Source organism: Siphateles boraxobius, unplaced genomic scaffold, assembly GCF_051911475.1.
Source record: "Siphateles boraxobius isolate OS27281-9 unplaced genomic scaffold, OSU_SipBor_1 5, whole genome shotgun sequence".
Lineage (NCBI taxonomy): Eukaryota > Metazoa > Chordata > Actinopteri > Cypriniformes > Leuciscidae > Siphateles > Siphateles boraxobius.
Genome location: NW_027509141.1, coordinates 10382953 through 10406221, shown reverse-complemented (window position 1 = coordinate 10406221; position 23269 = coordinate 10382953). Strand labels below are relative to the sequence as shown.

The following is a 23269-nucleotide window of genomic DNA, read 5'->3' as shown; positions in this document are numbered from 1 at the left end:
GAGCACCATTTTCTCTAGTACATTAGATATTGTTGCACCAATTAGATCAAAAAAGGTTAGAGAGAAAACTAAAGCACCTTGGTACAACAGTGCTACGCATGTTATCAAGAGAGAAACTCGTAACTTAGAGCGTAAATGGAAACAAACTAATTTAGAGGTCTTTAGAATCGCGTGGAAAGACAGTATGTCACGTTATAAAAAGGCTCTAAAAGCAGCCAGGGCTGAGCATCTCCACAAACTAATAGAAAATAACCAAAATAATCCAAGGTTTTTATTTAACACCGTGGCTAGACTAACAAATATACAGACATCAACAGAGCAAAATATTCCGTTACAGTATAGTAGTAATGATTTTATGAACTACTTTAATGAGAAAATAGAAAGCATCCGTAACACAATTGTAAATGTACACTCTTTTATGGTGTCTTATGATTCAGCCTCAATTATCGCCCCTCTGGAACAACTACACCGCTTTACAACTATCGGACAGGAAGAGCTAAATAAACCGCAATTAGACCCAAATAACTTTTATAATAACAAATTACAGACCCATTTCAAATCTTCCATTTATGTCTAAAATACTAGAAAAAATTGTGTCCGCTCAATTGTGCTCTTTCTTGCAAGAAAATGAGATATATGAAAATTCCAGTCAGGATTCAGACAGCATCATAGCACAGAAACTGCGCTAGTTAAAATTACAAATGATTTACTTTTAGCTTCTGACCAAGGCTGTATCTCAATACTAGTTCTACTCGATCTTAGCGCTGCGTTCGACACTATCGATCATAAAATACTCCTGGATCGACTACAAAACTACACTGGTGTTCAGGGATAGGCATTAAGCTGGTTTAGATCGTACTTATCAGACCGTTATCATTTTGTCTGTTTAAATGGGGAAAAATCAAAGATAACGTCAGTAGACTATGCAGTGCCGCAAGGATCGGTGTTAGGCCCTCTGCTATTCTCAATATATATGCTCCCACTTGGTAATATTATAAGAAAACATGGAATTAATTTCCACTGTTATGCTGATGACACTCAATTATATATTTCATCACGGCCAGATGAAAACACTAACTTATCAAATTTGACAGAGTGTCTCAAAGATATAAAATGCTGGATGACGCGTAATTTCCTGCTACTAAATTCAGATAAAACGGAGATATTACTTATTGGTCCAAAAAACTACCCACAAACTCACTTACAATACAACTTTAATATAGAAGGATGTCCTGTTACTTTATCCACTACAGTAAAAGACCTGGGTGTTATACTAGACCGCAACTTGTCTTTTGAAAATCATATTTCATATGTTACAAGAACAGCCTTTTTCCACCTTAGAAACATTACAAAGCTACGTAACATGCTATCTGTTTCTGATGCAGAAAAGTTAGTTCATGCATTCATGACCTCGAGACTAGATTATTGTAATGCTATATTAGCTGGCTGTCCTGCATCCTCAATAAACAAGCTACAGTTAGTGCAAAATGCAGCTGCTAGAGTTCTTACTAGATCAAGAAAATATGATCATATAACACCTATTTTATCATCTCTACACTGGTTACCTATCAAATTCCGTATCAATTACAAAGTACTATTACTGACCTATAAAGCCCTAAATGGTTTAGCTCCTGTGTATTTAATGGACCTTCTATCGCCCTACAATCCATTGCGTTCTTTAAGATCACTAAATTCGAGGCTTCTGGTCATTCCTAGGATATCTAAGTCCACTAAAGGAGGGAGGGCGTTCTCACATTTAGCTCCAAAACTCTGGAATAGCCTTCCTGATATTGTTCGAGGCTCTGACTCGCTGTCCCAGTTTAAAACTAGATTAAAGACGCATCTCTTTAGCCAAGCATTTACATAATACTTACCTTTTATACCACTGCTGAATCAGATCAACGATCAATATACACGTTCCTGTGTATATTGCGTGAATGACGGGTGGTTGGGTAGATATTGTGTTTTGCGGTAGGTGGTATGCCATACGGAACCGTTGCCACTGAACCTGCTTTAACGACGACAGTGGGGCTCGACAGCCTTAGTCAAACGGGTCGGCGCGTATGGTTGGGCTGCGGAGAGATTGTGAGATTGTGGTTGGGTCTCAGCAGCAGGAGGGATGTAGAGGTCAGTAAGCAGGGCTGAGTTGAGTGGGGGACGGAGGGGGGTGACTGTGGGACGCAAGAATCACTGTCTTCATGTTTTTTATCATTTACGCCTGTGTTATGGAAATCATTATGAACAGCAGCTACGCTAATTATTTTCCCTTTTTGCTTTTCTGCTGTTATCTCGGGACGCGAGTCCCGAGAAAAACGGCGTTCGTCAGCTCCAGTTTGTATCCAGCCTTTCACGGAGATCAAGCCTGTGAAGAGACGACTCAACAACGGCGATATGGACCCTCTATGGTGGACGGCACTGATCCTCAACAACTCGTCTCAACACCGGCGTGATTACTTGGACTTCCAAAAGATGGAAATGGATAAATATTCTAAATGTTCCGATCCAATCTGCCTTGTAATGCTGCCCGAATCATAAATCATGCACTGTTCCTTCGTTGGCCAGAGGAGAACTGGCCCTCCGACTGAGTCTGGTTTCTCCCAAGGTTTTTTTCTCCATTCTGTCACCTGATGGAGTTTTGGTTTCTTGCCACTGTTGCTTTGGCTTTTGGCTTGCTTAGTTGGGGACATTTAATATTCAATAATATTATTGATCTGCCTTGCTTAAGGTGGACGTTGACTCAATTTTCTTTTAGAAACAAACTCTGTTATATTATTTTCATGTTATCACTGTGAAGCTGCTTTGATACAATCTGTATTGTAAAAAGCGCTATATAAATAAAGGTGACTTGACTTGACTTGACTTTAAGCCCCCATTTCGCCATAGAATTCAGATTTTATCTCCTTCAGCAAGTTTCACTTCGCTGACCTCCGGATGAGAAGCCTCGCCACCGTCGAAAAGCCTTAAGGGGAACAAGTACCTACTAAGCAGTTCTGAGGATGCCGGCTTCCTGGTTTTCAACTGGAAGCCGCCTTCAGCCCGCTGTTCTGCTGTGCCATCCGGCGCGTTATATCCTTTACAAGCAAATAGTGTGTTCGCCATTGCGACTCACTTTTCTAAAAGAGAAATTTCTAGGCGTTGTTTCAAATGCCTCTGGTCTCCTGCGCCTCATGCAGAGGCCTTCTCTTTGGTGGAGATCGTCACATCCTCTGCGCTTCCTGTCTGGGCTGTGACCATGCGGAAGCTGCACTCAATAAGGGCGGCTGCCCGGAATGTGATGAAATGGCATTCTCCACCCTGCGGTCTCATCTGGATACTTTCACCCACAACAACCCCACGCCTCCCACTCCATGTTTTCCTCTGATCGAGTCCCCGCGTGCCTCACTCTCTCCCAGAGAAACACCCTCGCCGGTCCTATTTACTCAGGCGGACCAGCGCCCCTCTCAGCAAATGGCCGGTCTCATCTCCTTTGGTGGATCAGACGAATAAGATGAGAAGGATGACAGCGTTTCTCTCGCTGCATCCGAATGCGAAGAATGGGCGGGCTCTGTGACTGACCCCTACCCTCAACACAAGCCAGCACGAACGACCTGAAAACCATCATTGACGCAGAGCTTCTCCACGTGCTAGACCTCGTTGTTCCAAATAAGATAGTAAATCTCACAGGCTTGGAACAACATAAGGGTGAGTAAAGGATGACAGAGTTTTAATTTCGGGGTGAAATTTTTAATTTAATTTTAAATTATTGCTTCAATGTAAGGAGTATTTCACAAACATGTTAAGATGTGAATAACTGTACATTTGAGTGAACTGTTGGGCTTTACATTGAACTAATCTTTAAGCATGCTCTGCTTTTCTATCCTTGTAGTTATGCAACTTCTGAAGAACTTCAGAATTTAAGAAGACTTGGAAATAGCGCACAAGTCATAAGGATCACTGAAATGACAGACCCGCATCTTTAGCCTTATTTGTAGAAGTTGAAAGTCTTGCATCCAGTGACGTTCTGACACAGACCCAACCCAGTAACATCCTCACACAAAAATCTTTCAATTTTATTTCATATGCTGATTAATTATTTTATTTCTGTTGAATTTTCAGAGATACACCATGACTGACTGAGCAGATGTTCCACCAGATGCTCTTTTTGTATATTATCCATCATGAACTGCAGTAGGCTAATATAAGTGCCCAGAGTTCACATCACTGTTAAAAAATACTTTTCACCTTAAAGAATTATAGTGAGTACCTGCAATCTCATCTACAGTGGCCCCAGAAAGTATTTTGACATTTAAAAATGCAGGAACGTCTTTTGTTTTAAAGTAAATAAATATCAAAGCATTTGCTAGAAAGAGATACAGTATAGGAAAAACATGCTTCTCAAGCTAAACATGCCATAAGAGTTTAAGTTGTAAATAAATGATAAATCAGATAATGTTGTTCTATACAATGAACTGAGTTCATACATCCTGTAAAAATCACTTTTAGATTGTTCACAAACGGCTCAGAAAAGTGTCAATAGTTCTAAGAAAAGCTCTAGCATCATGTGCTTCCAGATGCCACTTGGTTTAATATTTTGCATATTAATTCAGTGAATTTGCATTGGTAAGTAAGTATCTAAATACTTTTGGGGCCACCGGATACTGTACATAGATGTTCAAAGCCACAAAAGAAAACAAGCAGTAATTATTTCCCTTTTGTTTGTGCTTCTTTATTTTTCTGGTCCCTCACATAATATTTATTGAATAAACACTATATCTGCAGTAAAGTTGTAAACGCAGAGTGTTTGACAAGAACATTTTTGTAAAGGTTAATGCTCTGTGTTTTGAATGTGCTCAAGATTCTAAAAGTGCTTTTATATTATGTATTGCTAAAGCAAATGGCATTAAATTATCAGAGGAAATATAGACACCGACAGAAAAACAGGGGCTGTACAGGGGCTTTCATTAGTGCTGATAATACACATAGATTTCACATACAGGATATATGTTTTCAGTTAGATGATGAAATGCATATATTAAGGTTTTCGAGTGCCATCAACACTTGAAAAACATAACAGAGTAAAACAAAGCACCAATCGACACCCCCAAACCCCCACCCCCTCAAAAAAAATAAAATAAAACCTTTTAGAAATTATCACATTTAGGACTTATTCACTGTGCTTCAATAAGGTATAGCTCTGTTCTCGATGAAAATATCTCAGTCACATTTAATATGAAGGTAGTTTATATAATCAAACATGCATTATGCACTTTACTCTGTTATACCAGGTTACATCACTGGCAAGCCGGTTAACTAAGAATGTCCTTCGTCCCGAATTGTTTTCCGATTCGTAAAAGGCTTTTGTGCTGCTATGTAATTTGGAAGAGCAGATAGTGTCGCCTCTTTAGCTGTGTCCATGCCTTTTTACTTCTTTGGACAAGAATACCATTCAATGCATAACCAGTTCAAGACATTTATGTCTGCATTTCGACACCGTACTATTTAAGCCACAGCCAGACATAAAAATGGTCACATTGATAATTTGGTCTGTCTTCAATTCAATAAAAAGTCCACAGAAAGCAGTAGAGCGAGCATGTGTGAGAATAGTGGGACGTCCTCCCTGCTTCATCTGTCAGCTCTTATAGTCTTGTACACAGAGTCACTACAGGAGTCAGAACATACAGGGGAAAGGAGACGATTGAAGGTTTGGATGCACACTAAAGATTACCTGATTAAGACTGAGAGGAATCTATAGTTAAAGGGAGAGTTCACCCAAAAACGAAAGTTCTGTCATCTTTTACTCACCCCTGAGTCATTCCAAACATGCATGGCTTTCTTCCATTGAACACACACAAAAAAGAAAATATAAGAATCATAAAGGTGCAAAAGAACCATGAAAGTTTCATAAATGTGGTCCATATGACTAGTTCGCTGAATCCCAAGTCTTATAAAGCCATTTAATTGATTTGTGTGGAAAAATGGCTTAATTTACATTGTTATTTACTCAAATGTTTTACATCCAGAATAGGTCATTTTGGCATGTCAATATGTAATGATATCTAATCCGTGAACAAATTGTTTGCTTGAATCTTTTTCGAAGAATCAGTTGATCCAGTTCACAAAATGTCTGTTTCATTTATGTGTTCAACTTATGACAGTTAATATACTGTATGATATAATTTGACTTCCCTTATAAGACTTGGAATACACCTCACAAGTCAAATTGACCATTTCAGTGAGATTTTTGTTTGCATGGCAAGTCTGATCAGTACAATTCTTTAAAAAAGGTATCCTTTTGTGTTCTCTGGGAGAAATTAGTCATATGGGTTTAAAATGGCAGGATGAAGAGTAAATCATGACAGAAGTTTCATTTTTTGGACATACTGTTCCTTTAAGGTGAGGGACTTATTTACATTATCAAGGAGTCAGTTATGCGTTGAGTGATGCAACCATGGATCCAAGTTCCTACATCACAATGCACTTTGCCTTCAGCTTGTCTGCACGTCTTTGCTTGCTGGAGCGCATGTTCAGACTCATATCCCGCTTCTTATCCAGGTTCAGGAGCTCCTGAAAAAGCTCCTTCACGTTGGAGTTGGTCTTGGCTGATGTTTCCATGAACGCACATTTCCAGATGTTCGCCTGAGCTTCACCCTCCTTGGTCTCCACCTCACGCTGGGTCTCATCGCTCTTGTTACCCACAAGCATGATGGGGATGTTCTCCACGTTACCTTTGATGGCCAACACTTGCTGGTAGATGGGCTTCAGCTCCTCCAGTGACTGCCTGCTGGTGATGGAGTAAACCAAGATGAAGGCATGGCCCTTGGAGATTGAAAGACGCTGCATAGCAGGGAACTGGTGGCTGCCAGTGGTGTCAGTGATCTCCAGAGTGCATACGCTCTTGTCACAGCTGATGACCTGGCGGTATGTGTCCTCCACTGTCGGGATGTAGGTGTCCCTGAAGGTGCCCTTAACGAAGCGCAGAACCAGGGAGCTCTTTCCCACTCCCCCTGCTCCAAAGACCACCACCCGGTAATCATTACTCTGCTCTGGCATGGTTTATCGGGGTATGTGGCGGATAAGACTCAATTATTCCCTGAGATCTGAAAAAGAAAGAAGGATTAATTTGCTACACATCCACATAAGAAGTGTATCTAATATAAATGTGTCTTCTGAGGTGAACGTCTCAGGTTACGTATGTAACCCTGGTTCCCTGAGAGGGAACGAGACGCTGCGTTGAGACGCGGTGGGAACGCTCTGCGTGATTGCGTCGTGAAGCACGTGTATAATCAGTCCAATGGAAGAACGAGACGTCACCGGCGGTACCATAGCGTCCAGTCCGAGAGGAGCTGGATATGTGAGGGAGAACCAAAGCGGACAATGGGTTGTATCGTAAGATGCGAAAAGATCTATCTGAGCTTGACCATAGTTCTCCCATAGGAGCTCCACCACCTCGGGGTGAAGTCTCCACTCCCCGGGCCTCAGCCCCTGTCTTGACAGGATATCTGCTCCCACATTCAAATACCCTGGAATATAAACTGCCCTGAGTGACAGTAATTTTCCCTGGGCCCATAGGAGGATCTGATGAGACAGTTTGCATAATAATAGGGACCTCAGACCCCCCTGATGGTTGATGTAAGAGACCACGATGTGTTGTCTGTGCGGACGAGCACATGATGGCCTCTCAGGTCTGGCAGGAAGTATTTGAGAGCCTGAAATACCGCCATCATCTCTAGTCGGTTTATATGCCACGAAAGCTGATGGTCCTGCCAGACACCTGTCGCCGAGCGGCCACTCATGACCGCCCCCCAGCCTGTGAGGGAAGCATCCGTCGATAGTGTTACGCGTCGACAAGAAGCCCCCAATACTGGGCCTTGGGCGAGGAACCAAGGTTTCTTCCACATGACCAAGGCACGTAGGCATAGCCGCGTGACCTTGATCGTGCGAAACGGATTTCCCCTCGGAGAAAACCCCTTGGTCCTGAGCCACCACTGCAGGGGTCTCATGTGCAGAAGGCCAAAAGTAACTACGTTGGACGCAGCTGCCATGAGACCCACCAGTCTCTGGAACTGTTTCACAGTGAGTGACTGGCCTAGTTTTACCATATTTACGGCTGTGAGAATCGCAGAAATACGAGCTGGAGACAATCGTGCTTGCATAGTTGTCGAATCCCACATCACCCCTAAAAAAGTGGTCCTCTGGGCTGGGAGGAGCACACTCTTCTTGGTGTTTAGGCGCAACTCCAACCTTTTTAAGTGAGACAGAACGACATCTCGATGCCGAACTGCCAACTGCTCGGAACGAGCCAGGATCAACCAGTCGTCGATATAGTTTAATACGCGAATGCCCTGGAGTCTCAGAGGAGCCAGCGCTGCATCCACGCATTTCGTAAAGGTGCGGGGTGATAAACCTAGGCCGAATGGAAGGACCCGATATTGGTATGCTTCGCCCCCGAAAGCAAACCTCAGGAACTTCCTGTGATGAGGATGAATGGATACATGAAAGTAAGCGTCCTTCAAGTCTATTGTGACAAACCAGTCCTCGGACTGAATCTGTGATACAATCTGTTTGAGTGTAAGCATCTTGAACTTGAGTTTCTGAACTCTGCTGTTTAACTGACGCAGATCTAGAATAGGACGCAACCCCCCATCCTTCTTGGGAACGATGAAGTAACGGCTGTAAAACCCTGACTCTCTGCTGGGAGGAGAAACCCTTTCTATAGCCCCTTTTTGCAGAAGCGTCAGTACTTCTAGTTCCATGACCCGAGCCTGCCTTGGGTCCACCACTGTGGGAAGGACCCCTTGAAATCTGGGCGGACGAGAACTGAACTGAATTCTGTAACCATTTTCTATTATATGCAGGACCCACTGAGAAATATTTGGCAGTAGTTTCCACGCTGCCAGAAATTCTACTAAGGGGACCAGTCTCTCGAGACTGGCCTCTGGATTCGGTTGTACGGACATTTCGGTGCCCTGAAGCGGCGAACCGGCAGGGAACAACCGAACTGACCGTTCTACGATCCTCCTCGGAGAATCGTATGGGGACGCTGACACCTCGGTGCCCTGAAGCGGCGAACCGGCAGGGAACAACCGATGTGGCAGCGCTGCGACTCTCCTCAGAGAATCGCCCCCCAGAGGGTGCCGAGGATGAACGATTTCTCGAAATCGTCCCTCCTCGGAGGGGACCACCCTCAGAAGCCTGACGCCTTGGGCGTCAGGACTTCTTCTAAGCCCAAGCCTTCTTAGAGATGACAGTCCTCAGATCTTGCCTACCCCTAGCTGGCCTGGACTGCGACCGCCACCCAGATTCCCCAGATTGTGGAGGAGCCCGAGTGGCGACGCTCTGTTTTTGATGCACTCTGTGCTGTGAGGAGCTTGTACTCGGATGAGACTGCTCGGATTTAATAATCATTTTTCGCCCAGCAGTCTCGGGGATATTGAAACGTCGAGGAAGAAACCTCTGGAACGCAGCTGATTGTTTTTTCGTTTCTTGAAACCTATCGACGACACAGTTGATAGCGTCCCCGAACAAACTTGAAGGTGACAGTGGCGCGTCCAGAAGAACAGACCTATCTTTATCCTTTATATCAGACAGATTTAACCAAAGATGCCGCTCCGTGGCCACCAGGGCTGCCATAGAACGGCCCACTGATTTGGCCGTCTCCTTGGTGGCCCGGAGAGACAGGTCTGTTGCGCGACGCAATTCTCGAATTGCGTCAGCGCTGACTTCCTCACGTTCATCGATATCCTTCAGCAGATCAGCCTGGTATGCCTGCAGTATAGACATAGTGTGCAGACATGACGCAGCCTGACCTGCTGCCGAATAAGCTTTACCCACCAGCGAAGATGTAGATTTTAATGGCTTGGTGGGTAACGTCGGGGTTTTTAATGATGACGATGACTCGGGAGAGAGATAGCTCGCGAGCGTCTCTTCAGCCCGAGGCACCTTAACATAACCATAATCAGATGCACCCAAAACATTACTGTAACAGGAAGTTTGTGGGTTAAATACTCTGAATGACGCCGGTTTATTCCACGATCTCGAAACCTCATTGTGGAGATCGGGAAAAAACGGGAGTCCCCGACGTGGAGGCTGTGTTTTAGATGGTAAAAATCTTTCATCTAATAAACTTTTTCTAGTAATACTCAAAGAATCATCGGCTGGCCATTCAATATTTAATCTAGCTACAGCACGAGATAAAACCTCCATAAGCTCCTCATCATTATCGGAGGCATGAGCTGGCGAAAACTCAACATCCCCCATATCAACACTGACGACATCCAGATCCTCAGAACTGGATAGCCGCAACAATGGTGCCCCAACCTGGGAAGTAGAAGCCGCAGCGCGGCTCCTTCCTGGGCAGAGGCACCGGATCCAGCAGGTAAGGGTTGAGAAAGGGCTGGGCCCGTCTCAAGCCCCGCTACTAGATCCATATGCGAACCCCAAGATGAAAGCCTTCGCTGTGCCTCGGCAGCAGCGGGACCCGCACCCCGGGGAGCGCGAACCGAACCGTCCTCCTCAAAGAACGCCCGGCGAGAGCGGAGCGTCCTCACGGACAGCTTCTCGCAATGCTCACAGTCAGCTCCCTCGAGAACTGACTGGGCATGCTCCACTCCCAAACAAGCAACACAAAGCTGATGTGTGTCCCCACCCGTGATGAAACGAGGGCAAGGGACAACACAACGCTTGAATTCTTGTTTCGCCATAATATATATATATAGATAGATAGATAATGTGCTTGTGACAGACAACAATAAATAGACAAGGACAGTATACAGAGAGCGCTTGCTGAAGGCAACAGAAGCTGTCGCGGTCTGATTTCTGGTGTGCTTTATAGCTTCCTGGTCTATGACGTCACCGCCGGTGACGTCTCGTTCTTCCATTGGACTGATTATACACGTGCTTCACGACGCAATCACGCAGAGCGTTCCCACCGCGTCTCAACGCAGCTCGAGTTCCCTTGAAAGGGAACATTCAAACACAAATGAATAGAGATTCTGCAAACATTCTCATTTCCAAACATCAAACCAGAAATTAAATACTTTCAGTCTATTCCAATCAATCTATTAGCAAGGAAAGGAAGACCAGTACAGGAACATCTTCAACTGACCAACTACATTACACGTCTGTTTGAATATCATCCTATAGTGGATTTTGTCTAGACAAATAAGGTAGGAAAATGGGCATATAACCAATAAATCAGTGATAGTTTTTAAAATCAATAATATATATGAAATTGTTGATAGTGAAAAATGGAAATGTAAAGACACTCAATGTAATTTATTTAGTTTTATTCACTAATTATTAATAATCCATTAAAATGTTTTATCATTATTAAATAAAACAATAAAAAAATGAATTTAAAACCACTTCACCACTACTCACACACTTAATAATTGTTACATTGTATTCATTATTTGATTTATTTTTTTTTGTCACATTTTCACCTACAATTAAAGGAAATCTGCATAAATTAAAGCTGGTACAAGAAGTACTACCGCAATGTAATTTTGCATTAGGGCAATGAGAGTTTTGGGGGGAAATGTTCTTCAAAGTCATTTGGGTTTTTTACCTATCCCAGCTTAGCATGCAGAGATGGTTTAAAGTAAACCATTTGTAGGCTGATTCCACAAAATGTGTTAACAGTGTGGCTCCGTGGCACTATCAAAACATGGATCTGTATGTTTGAGCACCCAGACTAGCACAATAAAGCAAAATCGACACAATCAGTAGTGTGAATGTATGGTGGGACTCTCTGGGGAAGTGTTAATAATGATAGTTTGATGCTAGAGGCACAGAAATGACACATTTCACCTATAATTTTTAAGGACATGAAAACAAATTCCTAAAAAATGGCTTAATTAACTTAAAGCACAATATAATTTCTTATTTCTTTATTTTCATTAATATGATGTGCTTGATATTGTTCATGAGATCTGCACATGACATCACTGGTAACTGCCCTGTCTTTGTGCCTTTGTGAATTGAGTAGGATGGTCTCTGCTGCCATCAGCATCAAGGTCATCTATTAATGACTCATTTATCTTGCTGTGAAGCAGCCGTTGGACTCAGTCTCCTGTGTAAAAGCAAGTTCACACCAGATATTTCTGGCATCTTACTGAATTCCTGCAGCATTTAGAGACACTTCCTGACAGCCTCAACAGAGATTTAACTAAATGCCTAATTTTTACAAGATAGATTTTGTATACACACACCAGACCAAAAGAGATTAACCATCTGATTAACAGACCTGTCTGAATTTGTAAGAGCTTGAAAATACTCTGTAAGTCATACATCTACTTCATACCCAGAGTAAAATTCAGCGCTTCTTCTGAATTAGCAGTAATGGTTACTATCACTCAGATAAACAGAGACCAGATTTCTAAAGATTACTCTTACTAAAGACGTCCTCTTTGGTTTGCTAGCAGCATAAAATGAGTGTTTTTTTTTTAGCATGGAACCAAAGATAAGCTTTCATAAACTGACTCGTACATCTCATTACCATAATGTTTCCCTCCTAGTAAAACTGACCAGAGGTCAGACAATTTATATAGAGAGTTAGTAAAATTTGTCCAATGGAGGTAATGCACAGAACTGTGAGAGAGGCGACGTGCTGTTTGAGAAAAAGCCAAAGTATCAGAGTTTGATTGTTTCGTGTAGGCCAGCTATATATACAAACTCTTCTGAGCAGCTGATTGGTTCTCTTAAAGCTGACTACTTTGACCAATCGATCTGTTTGTTCTATCTACGTAACCTATTTATTTCCGTCCCGAACAAGCACAACTGCAGCACACCACAGGAATTTTCTTAACCCTCCACCTTCCACAGCACCACCTGCCTAGATCTGTTAGGGAGTTCCCCTTCGAGGGAACTCGCACTGCGTCGTCGTCGTGACAACACTATTACCCCTTTTCCACCAACAAGAACCGGGTGCTGGTTCAGAGCCAGAGCCAAAGCTGGTTCAGAGTGGGTTCGACTGACGAGCTTAATAAGAACCGATTTGCCTTTCCACCGGCTAGAGAGCCACAACAGAGCCAGATCTTACGTCACTGTATACGTCTCATGTTGCCCAGCAACGCTAGTGCGGTAGCGCCAAACAGTACGCCAGGCTTGTTCGAGATGCATCGGCTTCTCGCAGATCGATCTCCGCATGACATCAAAGCACTGCGATAGCGATCTAAAAGCACAAGGAGTCGTATGTTCTCCAAACACTCCCGCAGCTCTGATCGGTCCGCGCCGCTCCGATGCATCTCGAACAAGCCATCAACAATAACGGACGTTGCAATACTATGGATGCTCATGGGTTTACAAAAATACATCGGAGTCCAACGCGTTTGTGCCAAAGAACCGAATTGAAACTAGGCTCTGGCTCCGAACCAGCACCAGCTCTGCCTTGGTGGAAAAGGGGTATATGGGGACGCCCCCCAGCGTAGCGCGTCTGAAGCATGAATGAAATCTGTCTAATCCTGATTGGTGCTGCGTCATGATGTAGTAGATGACGGCATAACCGGAAGATACAAAGGGACGCCCAGCACACACACACATTAGCTTTTTTGCTCTTCAGCTTAAGCGCTCTGTGTGATCTGTTTGTCATATTTACTGTTGTCTGTCCCATATATATTTGCAAGTGATATCATTATATATTAACATGTCTAGCGAGCAGTTTAGACGGTGTGTGCATCCGTGTCCGCGCTACATTACGGGCACGGACACACACCAGCTGTGTGTATTGTCTGGGCGCGCAGCATGCTAGAGCGGCTCTCGAGGGAGCCGCTTGTAGCGAGTGTGAGAAGCTGCCGCTGAGGACTTTGCGCTCGTGGCTGGCCGTGTTTGATGAGTCAAGCGGCCAGGCTCGCGACCCTCGCGGTTCTGAGCCCGCGGTTGCGGAGGCAGCGCGACACCGCAGATCATTGGGCTCACAGATGGATCTTTCAGCGGAACACGGGACTGCTTCAGCATCTTCCCGATCCTCGGCTGAAGATTCAGATGTTCTCCCGCCCCATGTGGAAGCCCGCGATGCGGTTTCTTCCAGCGAGGTGGATGAACAGATGCTTCCTTTATCTGGTTCTGATGAATCAGATGTGTTAAGCATCGGGTGGGTGATGTGGAGCTTAATCCACCGCTTCACACACCCGCTCAAGAGGAGCTGGTGGATGTTTTGACCCGCGCTGTGGCCAAATTAAATTTAGACTGGCCACAAGAAGAACCAGATATGCAGCCGTCTAGTAAGCTGGATGAACGGTTTTATATGCGCCGGTCTCAACCTCCACGCCGGGGCCTTCCGTTTTTTCCTGACTTGCACAATGAGTTGTGCAAGTCATGGAAAAACCATTTTCAGCCAGGCTCTCCAACCCCCCGGTGCTCGATTTCTCTAATGTGCTGGGGGCGGCTGAGCGTGGCTATGGGAAAATGCCTCGGGTGGAGGAGGCTCTCGCGAGCTATCTTTCCCCGAGGTTGCAGGTTCCCTTAAAGCCCCGGTACTGCCCACCAAGCCATGCCGCGATACATCTTTGCTGGTGGGCAGAGCTTATATGGCGGCTGGGAGGGCTGGTAGCTGCCTGCACACTATTGCGGTCTTGCAAGCCTATCAAGCTGGCCTCCTTAAGGAGCTGGATGAGGGCGAGGTTCCTTCTCCTAATGATATCTTGGAGCTGAGGAAAGCCACCGACCTGTCTCTCCGCATCACCAAGGAGATGGCCCATGCCATCGGCCATTCCATGGCTGGTATGGTGTGTGTGGAGAGACGCCTTTGGTTTGTTAGGGATGAAGGAGAAAGAGAAGAATTTACTTCTCGACACCCCGATTGCGCCTTCTGGCCTCTTCGGCGGTGCTGTTGGTTCTGTAGTCGAGAGGTTTCAGGAGGTGAAAAAGCAGTCGGCGGCTTTCCGTCAGTACCTCCCTCGCCGCTCTGGCTCCTCGGGGAAGGCTGCCCTCAAAAGGGCAGCCTCAGCTGGCTGCCAGCTCCTCGCACCGTCAAGTGCAAAGAGAGAGTGCCGCCGCCCGCGCCCCTCCCGGGGAAGCTTGGCAACAGAGGCGGCGCTCTCGAGTTAAGCCTTCTGAGCCTAAGGTCAATCTGAGAACCGTCCTTCAGGCAAAGAAGGCTTCCTCCAAGCGGTCCTAGGCGCGGCCGGACCGCTGAGAGCTGCCCCCCCGGGGTGGAGCGATCGAGGCCGCCTCCATCCCGGAGCTCTCGGGAAATCAGTGCTGTGTTCCCGCCGTCCAGTACGCTTCGGCCCTCACCGTTTTCCCGCGTATGCGTGCCGCTCCAGCCACCTCTACTAAGACCTGTGGCTGGGTAGCGAACGCGTCCGCACACCGAAAATCGTTCTCGACTGCTCCCTTGCGGTCAGCCCCTTTAGGGGGTCGGGAACGAGTCTCGGTTAACATCCGAGGCCAGCCTCGAGAGGCTGGTTCCCTTAGTAGATTATCTCGGCGGATGGTCATGCCTTCCGAATATATCTGCGTGGGCCCTGCGTACTGTAGAGATGGGTTACAGGCTGCAGTTCAACCTCCCCCGAAGTTCAACGGGGTGGTCTGGACTGTGGTCGGCCCAGAGCAGGTTCGGGTTATGGAACAGGAAGTTCAATCCCTGTTGGTCAAGGAGGCCATAGAACGTGTTCCTCTGCCAGACAGGGAGTCCGGGCTCTACAGCCGGTACTTCATAGTTCCCAAGAAGGATGGGGGTTGCATCCAATAATAGACCTCAGGCACTTGAATCGTTCTCTGAGGAGATTCAGGTTCAAGATGCTCACAATTCCAGCCATCGTGAGTCAGATCCAGTTTGAGGACTGGTTCATCACGATAGATCTGAAGGTTGCATACTTCCATATATCCATCCTTCCATGTCACAGGAAGTTCCTGAGGTTCCCTTTCGGGGGCGAAGCGTACCAATATCGGGTTCTTCCGTTCGGCCTAGCTCTCTGCCCTCGCACTTTTATAAAATGCATGGATGCAGCTCTAGCACCCCTGAGGCTCGAGGGCGTCAGGGTGCTCAACTACATCGACGACTGGCTGGTACTGGCCCAGTCACGAGAGCTGGCGATTCGGCATCGAGATGTCGTCCTCGCCCACATCCAGAGCCTAGGGGTTGAGACTCAACACAAAGGGAGTTGTATGGGACTCCACGATGATGCGGGCACAGATGTCTCCTGCGCGCGTGGAGTCCATACTCGCAATGGTCTCCAGAGTGAAGCTAGGCCACAACCTCACTGTGAAGCAGTTTCAGAGACTGCTGGGGCTCATGGTAGCAGCGTCCAGCATCATACCTTTTGGCCTGCTACACATGAGACCCCTACAGTGGTGGTTGAGAGCCAAGGGGTTTTCCCCGAGGGGAAATCCGTTCCGTTTGATCAGGGTAACGCCCAGATGCCTTCGTTCTCTTGTCATATGGAGGAAACCTTGGTTCCTGTCCCAGGGACCGGTGCTGGGATCATCATGTTGCCGGAAAACCGTTTCAACAGATGCCTCCCTCACTGGTTGGAGCGCGGTCATGGACGGCCGCTTTTCGAGAGGCCTGTGGGAGACCCGGCATTCTTCCTGGCACATCAACTGCCTGGAAATGCTGGCAGTCTACAAAGCTCTGAGGACTTTTTTCCCGGACCTCCGCGGCCACCATGTCCTGATACGCTCGGACAACACTTCCGTAGTCGCGTATCTGAATCATCAGGGGGGTCTGATGCTGCGCCCTCTATGCAGACTGGCACACCAGATCCTTCTGTGGTCCCAGGGGAAACTGTCGTCTCTCAGAGCGATGTATTTCCCCGGGGACCAAAATCAGGGAGCAGACGTCCTGTCGAGGCAGGGGCTGAGGCCCGGGGAGTGGCGACTCCACCCCCAGGTGGTGGAGGCCACGTGCGTGAGATTCGGCCCAGTGGAAGTGGATCTGTTCGCGTCTCAAGAGACGTCCCACTGTCCATTTTGGTTCTCTCTCAGGTATCCAGCTCCGCTGGGGCTGGGCGCTATGATGCAGACGTGGCCGAGGCTGCGTCTGTACGCATTTCCCCCGATCGCTCTGCTCCCGGGAGTCTTGGAGCGGGTCCGCCGGGACGGGATCAGCCTACTTTAAGTAGCACCCCGTTGGCCGACCCGGGTATGGTTCTCGGACATTGTAGGACTGCTAGACGGCCTCCCGTGGCAGGTCCCTCTTAGGAGGGTTCTGCTGTCTCAGGCAGGGGGCACAATATTTCACCCCCGGCCAGAGCTTTGGAACCTCTGGGTCTGGCCCCTGAGGGGGCTTGGTACCTAGAGGGTGGCCTGTCAGCAGATGTTGTCGAGACCCTACTCAGCTCCAGGGCTCCTTCCACCAGGAGACTGTACAGCCTAAAGTGGAATGTGTTTTCCACTTGGTGTAGAGAGCGTGAGGTGGACTCAGTTAACTGACCAGTGGCTTCATTGCTGGAGTTCCTCCGAGATCGTTTCTCCGCCGGTCTTACCCCGTCCACACTTAAGGTGTATGTGGCTGCCATTGCGGCTTTCCACTCGTCTACAGATGCTGGGCCTTTGGGAAAGCACCATATGGTTGTACGTTTCCTCCGTGGGGCTCGGAGGATGAGGCCTGCGGCTCACTCCAGAGTCCCAACTTGGGACCTGGCGGTGGTTCTTGAAGGGTTGGCTGAGGCCCCCTTTGAACCACTGGAGTCGGCTGAGGCAAAGAACCTGACCTTCAAGGTGGCCTTTCTGCTTGCCAGCACCTCTCTGAGAAGAGTGGGGGATCTCCAGGCCTTGGCTATAACGCCAACTTGCCTGGAGTTTGCCCCTGGCTGTGTTAAGGCCATCTTGCATACTAGACCGGGCTATGTGCCCAAGGTGCCGTCAGGTGCGGCACGGTCAGTGGTTCTTCAGGCCTTCAATCCTCCACCTCATGGGATGGCGGAAGAGGGGAGACTTCACCTGCTCTGCCCAGTCAGACCTCTAAGGGTTTATTTGGAGAAGTCTTCTCTGTGGAGGAAGTCAGACCAGTTGTTCGTGTGCTTTGGTTCACCCAAGGAATGGCTGCCTGCATCTAAACAGACAATCAGCAATTGGATTGTCCAGGCTATAGCCACGGCTTATCAGGTGTGCAATTTGCCTTCACCTATGGCCGTGAGGGCACATTCCACCAGGAGCATGGCCTCCTCGGTGGCCCTCCTTTGTGGCGTCTCGCTTCAGGAGATCTGCGAGGCGGCCGGGTGGGCCACCCCGGACACCTTCATACGTTTCTACAGTCTGCAACTCCCCGTGATGCCTGGCTCCAGAGTGCTTGCGTCCTAAAGTGTGCCTGGTCTTCCAGCTTCACACTAGGGCGGGCGTAATTACAGTGTGGCATAGTGGGTATTACGTTCCCCATAGTGTCGTCACGTAGTGCGAGTTCCCTCGAAGGGGAACGTCTCGGATTACGACTGTAACCCTTGTTCCCCGAGAAGGGAAAGAGACACTGCGTCTCGTCGCCACACCTATCACGGTCAGAGCGCTTGCTTCATCGCAAAAGAGCTAATGTGTGTGTGTGCTGGGTGTCCCTTTGTATCTTCCAGTTATGCCGTCATCTACTACGTCATGACGCAGCACCAATCAGGATTGGACAGATTTCATTCATGCTTCAGACGCTCTACGCTGGGGGGCGTCCCCATAGTGTCGTCACGACGACGACGCAGTGTCTCGTTCCCTTCTCGGGGAACAAGGGTTACAGTCGTAACCCGAGACGTTCTGCCTAGTTTCCTCGCAGCAGCTTACACTCTATTTACTGTATTTATGTGCATGTTTCAGCATAGCATTCACTCATGCAGCACATATATCCTAGATGTCATCGTGGGCCGCAACTCAAAGTTGATTCTGTGCTAATATTTTTTTTTAAATGTTGTAGATTTAAGTAGCACAGTATGTTCGGTAAAATTATTGAATATATTTCGAGAGGTCTTCTAAATGATTTTCAGTTTTGTTCAAGATGATTGAAGCAACAGTTTTTTTTAAATAACAGAAGAATATGTAAAAGTATATTATTTGGGGCACCCCTGCTGTTGGTGCGAAAGGCACAATAATCAACAATTATCCATTTGTTGACATGACATGGTAAATATCATATATCAAGTTGGCTGTCTCCCTTAGAGATAATTACCATATTTAGAATATAACCATCATGTTTAATATATATATATATATTAAACATATCATATAATAAAATACAATTTATTGTTACTTTTGTAAATCTATAAAATTATTATGGGATCTCCTTCAAGGCTTTCAGAATCTACACTTTTTAAAATAATTGTGTTTCTGTAATTTTTTAAATATATTTTTATATTAACATATTTTAATGACAGTATATTTATTGAACAAAAATTAATTCTTGTGATTGTTTCGAACAAGTATTTACTTAGACATTATTAAAAACATATTATTTTAGCTAAAAGTATTTGTTTCAATACTGTGTGCCATTTGCCGCCATGCTGGTGAGCCTTTTACCCCATGTGTGAAAGGTAAAAAGCCCCCTTGCCACCTCATACATTAATACAATTTTTAAATTTAATTATTTTTTTTTCACACAAAATCTGTTTTTGACTGACAATTTATGGCTGAAGTGCATGGAAGCAAATTTCTGCCAAAAAAAAAATAGTTTTGGTAAATATTAGCAAAAAAAATTCATAATCATGAAAGTCATAATTATGAGATAAAAAGTCAAAATTATGGTTTTTAATATCATGACATAAAAAGTAATAATAAAAATGTTAAGTTTTAATATATTAATATCTTATTATTATTATGTATTAATAATGTATTAATTATTTATTTTTACTTTTCCTCTCATAAATATGACCAAGTGTGTTAACATTTTTGATTTGATGTGGCGGAAACAAGCTTCCGTAAAGCCCATTCACCAAAAAAATTTAAACTATAAAGATAAAGAACGCTAACTACATTAGTATCCACACCAACGCACAATAACTTTCTGTGTATTATAAGCATTAAGCAGTTATGCCATCTGCTGTTGTTAATGCTCGAGCTCTGATTAAAGCTGGATGGATTCTGATTGGCTTTAAATGTTTTTATAGTTCATCAGCTGGAAAATTGTTTTGAAATTGATTCAATTGATATCAGTCCACTGTGTTGTTATCTTTATAGCTGTGCTGTGGATTTCACATTCTCTAAGAATTATTTATTGTTATTGTTATAGTTATCATCCTTGGTGTGAACGGTCATTTACTCTTATTATCGCCAATAAATACATCTATTGAATATTGGTGTCTCCATTTTATAAAGCATTAAGCTATTCGAAACTATGGATTGCAGCGATTTTACCATGGTTAATATCCCAAACCCTGTGTCTTCTTGGTTGGCTATGGGTGCATGGTATCCACTGAGGCACCGCAGTAGATGAAATTGCATTTGTTTTTTGCTGGTTTGAACCAGTTTGCATGATGCCAGTATACACCAGGCCTTTGAACACCTAAGCTGTTTAAGAGACTCTCCTTGAGCCACTTGAGGACCTCTCAGTTGTGCATGTTTTTGGGACTCTGGGAATCCGGTTACTGTGGAAACAGACCTCTAGGGGCATGTATAGGGTGATTGAGAGAATGAGCAAAATCAAGAATGAGATGAAGACAGATTGGGCCAAAACTAAATAAATAAAAAAGATTTATAATGTTTCTTGTCATCTTTCTTTCATCTAACCAACTGGCAAACATTAATTTACGTCACTGCAGCCAATTCATTACACTGAGTTGAAACTATTTATAGTGAAAGGAAAATATGTAATCTAAGAAAAGTTCAGATTTCGTTTAATATTTATACACAACATAATGTAAGCTACTGGTCGACACTGATTATGTGATTTTTTTTTTTTTAAAAAAACAAAACAAAAAAAATTCATATCCACAGCTATTTCCCCTGAGGTGAGGAAATGTTCAACTAAGGTTGTCTGAAAGGCTAAAAGAGACATACAAACGTCCATCGCATGTGATGTCTAAAAATACCACAGCCCACCAACTCACTTCTTACTCAAGCTCGATCCCGAGTTCTTGAAATCTCTGATGGAATGCAGAACTGAGATGGTCGCATCTCTTAATCGACGGGGTTTGCTGTTACAACTGGCATTAATATTCAGCGTAAAGCTGTAATTAGGCAACATTCAAAACAGGCATCCTGTTATTTTATCTCAGCCAGTTGGGTAATAAAGCACATATAGGCCATGTAACATGAATATACAAGCATTTTGAAGCAATGACAGGCCGTGAATAACACCACACGCTATTTAGAATTTCGTTTAACTTAATCACACGTCGCGTTCACATTCATATGTAAACAAATATCATCCGAGCTTATTTCATATTCGCACTGAACGAAACGTAATTTACAAAAAGGAAGAGTAGGCTACGCGTGAAGTCGATAATCGCTTTGTCGTCAAAAGAGTATCGTTCGCGCACACAGGCAATGAATCATAAAATGCAAAGGCTCCTCAGAGTCATTACGTTGCTGTGCGCCTAAAGATGCTATTGCGGTCCGTCACACGAAATTCTACAAGGACGCGCGTCAAAGACATGAGCGTATATCGATACACCAAAGCCGCATCTGTCTAAACGCTTTACATATTAAAACTAGTATATAGCTAGTGAAAGAGATATATTCTTACCTGGTGACTGTGTTGCAACGTCCCAAATCTTGTTAGTCATAAATTATAGGAAGCATTAGAAGATCAGATACACGATAAAGGTCTTACATTCTCTGTCGTACCAGTCCCGTTTCATTTTCTCGTGTTATTTGCATGGCGTAAATCGAGTGATGTCGCTGAAAATGCTGTTATTGCTCTTCGGGCGGGCGGTTGCGCGCGCTCCAGCTGTCCTACCACGTCCTCTCTGACGCACGCAAGCACGCGATATGCGGTTCACCCCCGCGTCCTGTGTCCCGTTACACGAAGAGAACAAAAACCCCACCTGCTCTATACCGTTAAACTGTTCTCCGTCTACGCCATGTTGATCATACAACATTGTTCCGTCACTACAGGGGGATGTTTTAAAACACCATTTTGTCCTTTATGGCACACACTGGGCATGGATACTGAAATGATAAAAAAAAAAGAATAAAAAATGAAATATCTATAAGAAAAATAGTGTTTTATAAGAAATAAACGAACTAAAATTATGATATATTAGTCTATGCTGTTAACGCCACTATGGTTATTTATGGTTATGATATGGTTAAATCATCACTATAGCCTACAACACATTATTTTGAGATTGGATCAGATGCCATGCGAACACCTTCTTTAATCAGGTTGAATGAATTACGCATTGACGCACTTTAACTTGCGATATGTAGCCTAAACAAGAACAACAGACTCCCACACTTATAAGGTGTGCTCATCTTGTCGTCAAGATTATCACTTTTTTGTTCAGTGGTGTATTAGTATTTGTCTCCCTCCAATGGTTTTCTGATGAATCGACAAGCAATCATTTCACAACAGTGTTGAATAAATGTGATTATGTACGTATATAGATAATGAACAAGCATGTGACGTAAGGTTGTCCCTACTCAATGTAAATCATTCATTGGCATCACACATCAAATGGTACTGCCCCTTAACGCTTAATTTGAAATCATTGTTTTCCATCCAATACTGAAATATAATTATTTTATGACATGCCATTTAAATTATATAGCCTACACTACTCTTTTGCAAAAAGACTACTGACTTTATAAAACTGCTGACTAATTTATATAGGCTATAAAAATTATTGTATCTTAATCCACTGACTAATTTATATATATAAAAATTATTGTATCTTAATCCTCACACAACAGGAATCCATGGCATATTCAGGCACGTGTAGAGGGGGAGCTTGAGCACCTGCCCCTTTGCCTCTTTGCCCCTTAGTGCCCAAAGTGTCCTTTTGTCAAAGCAGAATTTTCTCTACTTTTTTGGCAATTAAAGGCACTTTTGTGGATGCCTGCCCAATCTAAATATTAGTAAAAATTAATGAATTATAATTTAGCTGTAAATAAAATGACCCACATGATGACCTTTCACCTTACGACCTCGTCCAGGACGATTGTTCACACCATAGACATAATAAATACATAGACGCCCTATTGGCCCCTGGAGCGTACGTCAAGGGCGCTGCCATATTGCGGAGGGCAACTTTCCCATACCTCTCATTACAGGAACTGAGAAAAACGCCTGTTTCGTGAGCTGCTTGGGGCTGTACAAATCGTCACACAATTGAAAACAGGTCTCGGGGAATTACCTTTCACAAACAAGACTGAAACGTTTTTTTCTGGTAGTATTTGGTCTTTATATAATTACAGTGCTTTAAGTGGGCCGGTACGC

At 44.8% G+C, this 23269-nt stretch overlaps 1 protein-coding gene across 1 annotated transcript; it reads right to left on the bottom strand.

The window, feature by feature from the left end:
- Window positions 1-4689: 4689 nt before the first annotated feature.
- On the bottom strand, window positions 4690-22263 carry diras1a (DIRAS family, GTP-binding RAS-like 1a). The gene is made up of 2 exons (XM_077202768.1): window positions 21575-22263; window positions 4690-7076 (listed from the first exon to the last, which is right to left on the bottom strand). The coding sequence occupies exon 2, from the start codon at window positions 7027-7029 to the stop codon at window positions 6442-6444; it is 588 nt and encodes a 195-aa protein (XP_077058883.1). The 5' UTR covers window positions 7030-7076; window positions 21575-22263; the 3' UTR covers window positions 4690-6441.
- Window positions 22264-23269: the final 1006 nt, after the last annotated feature.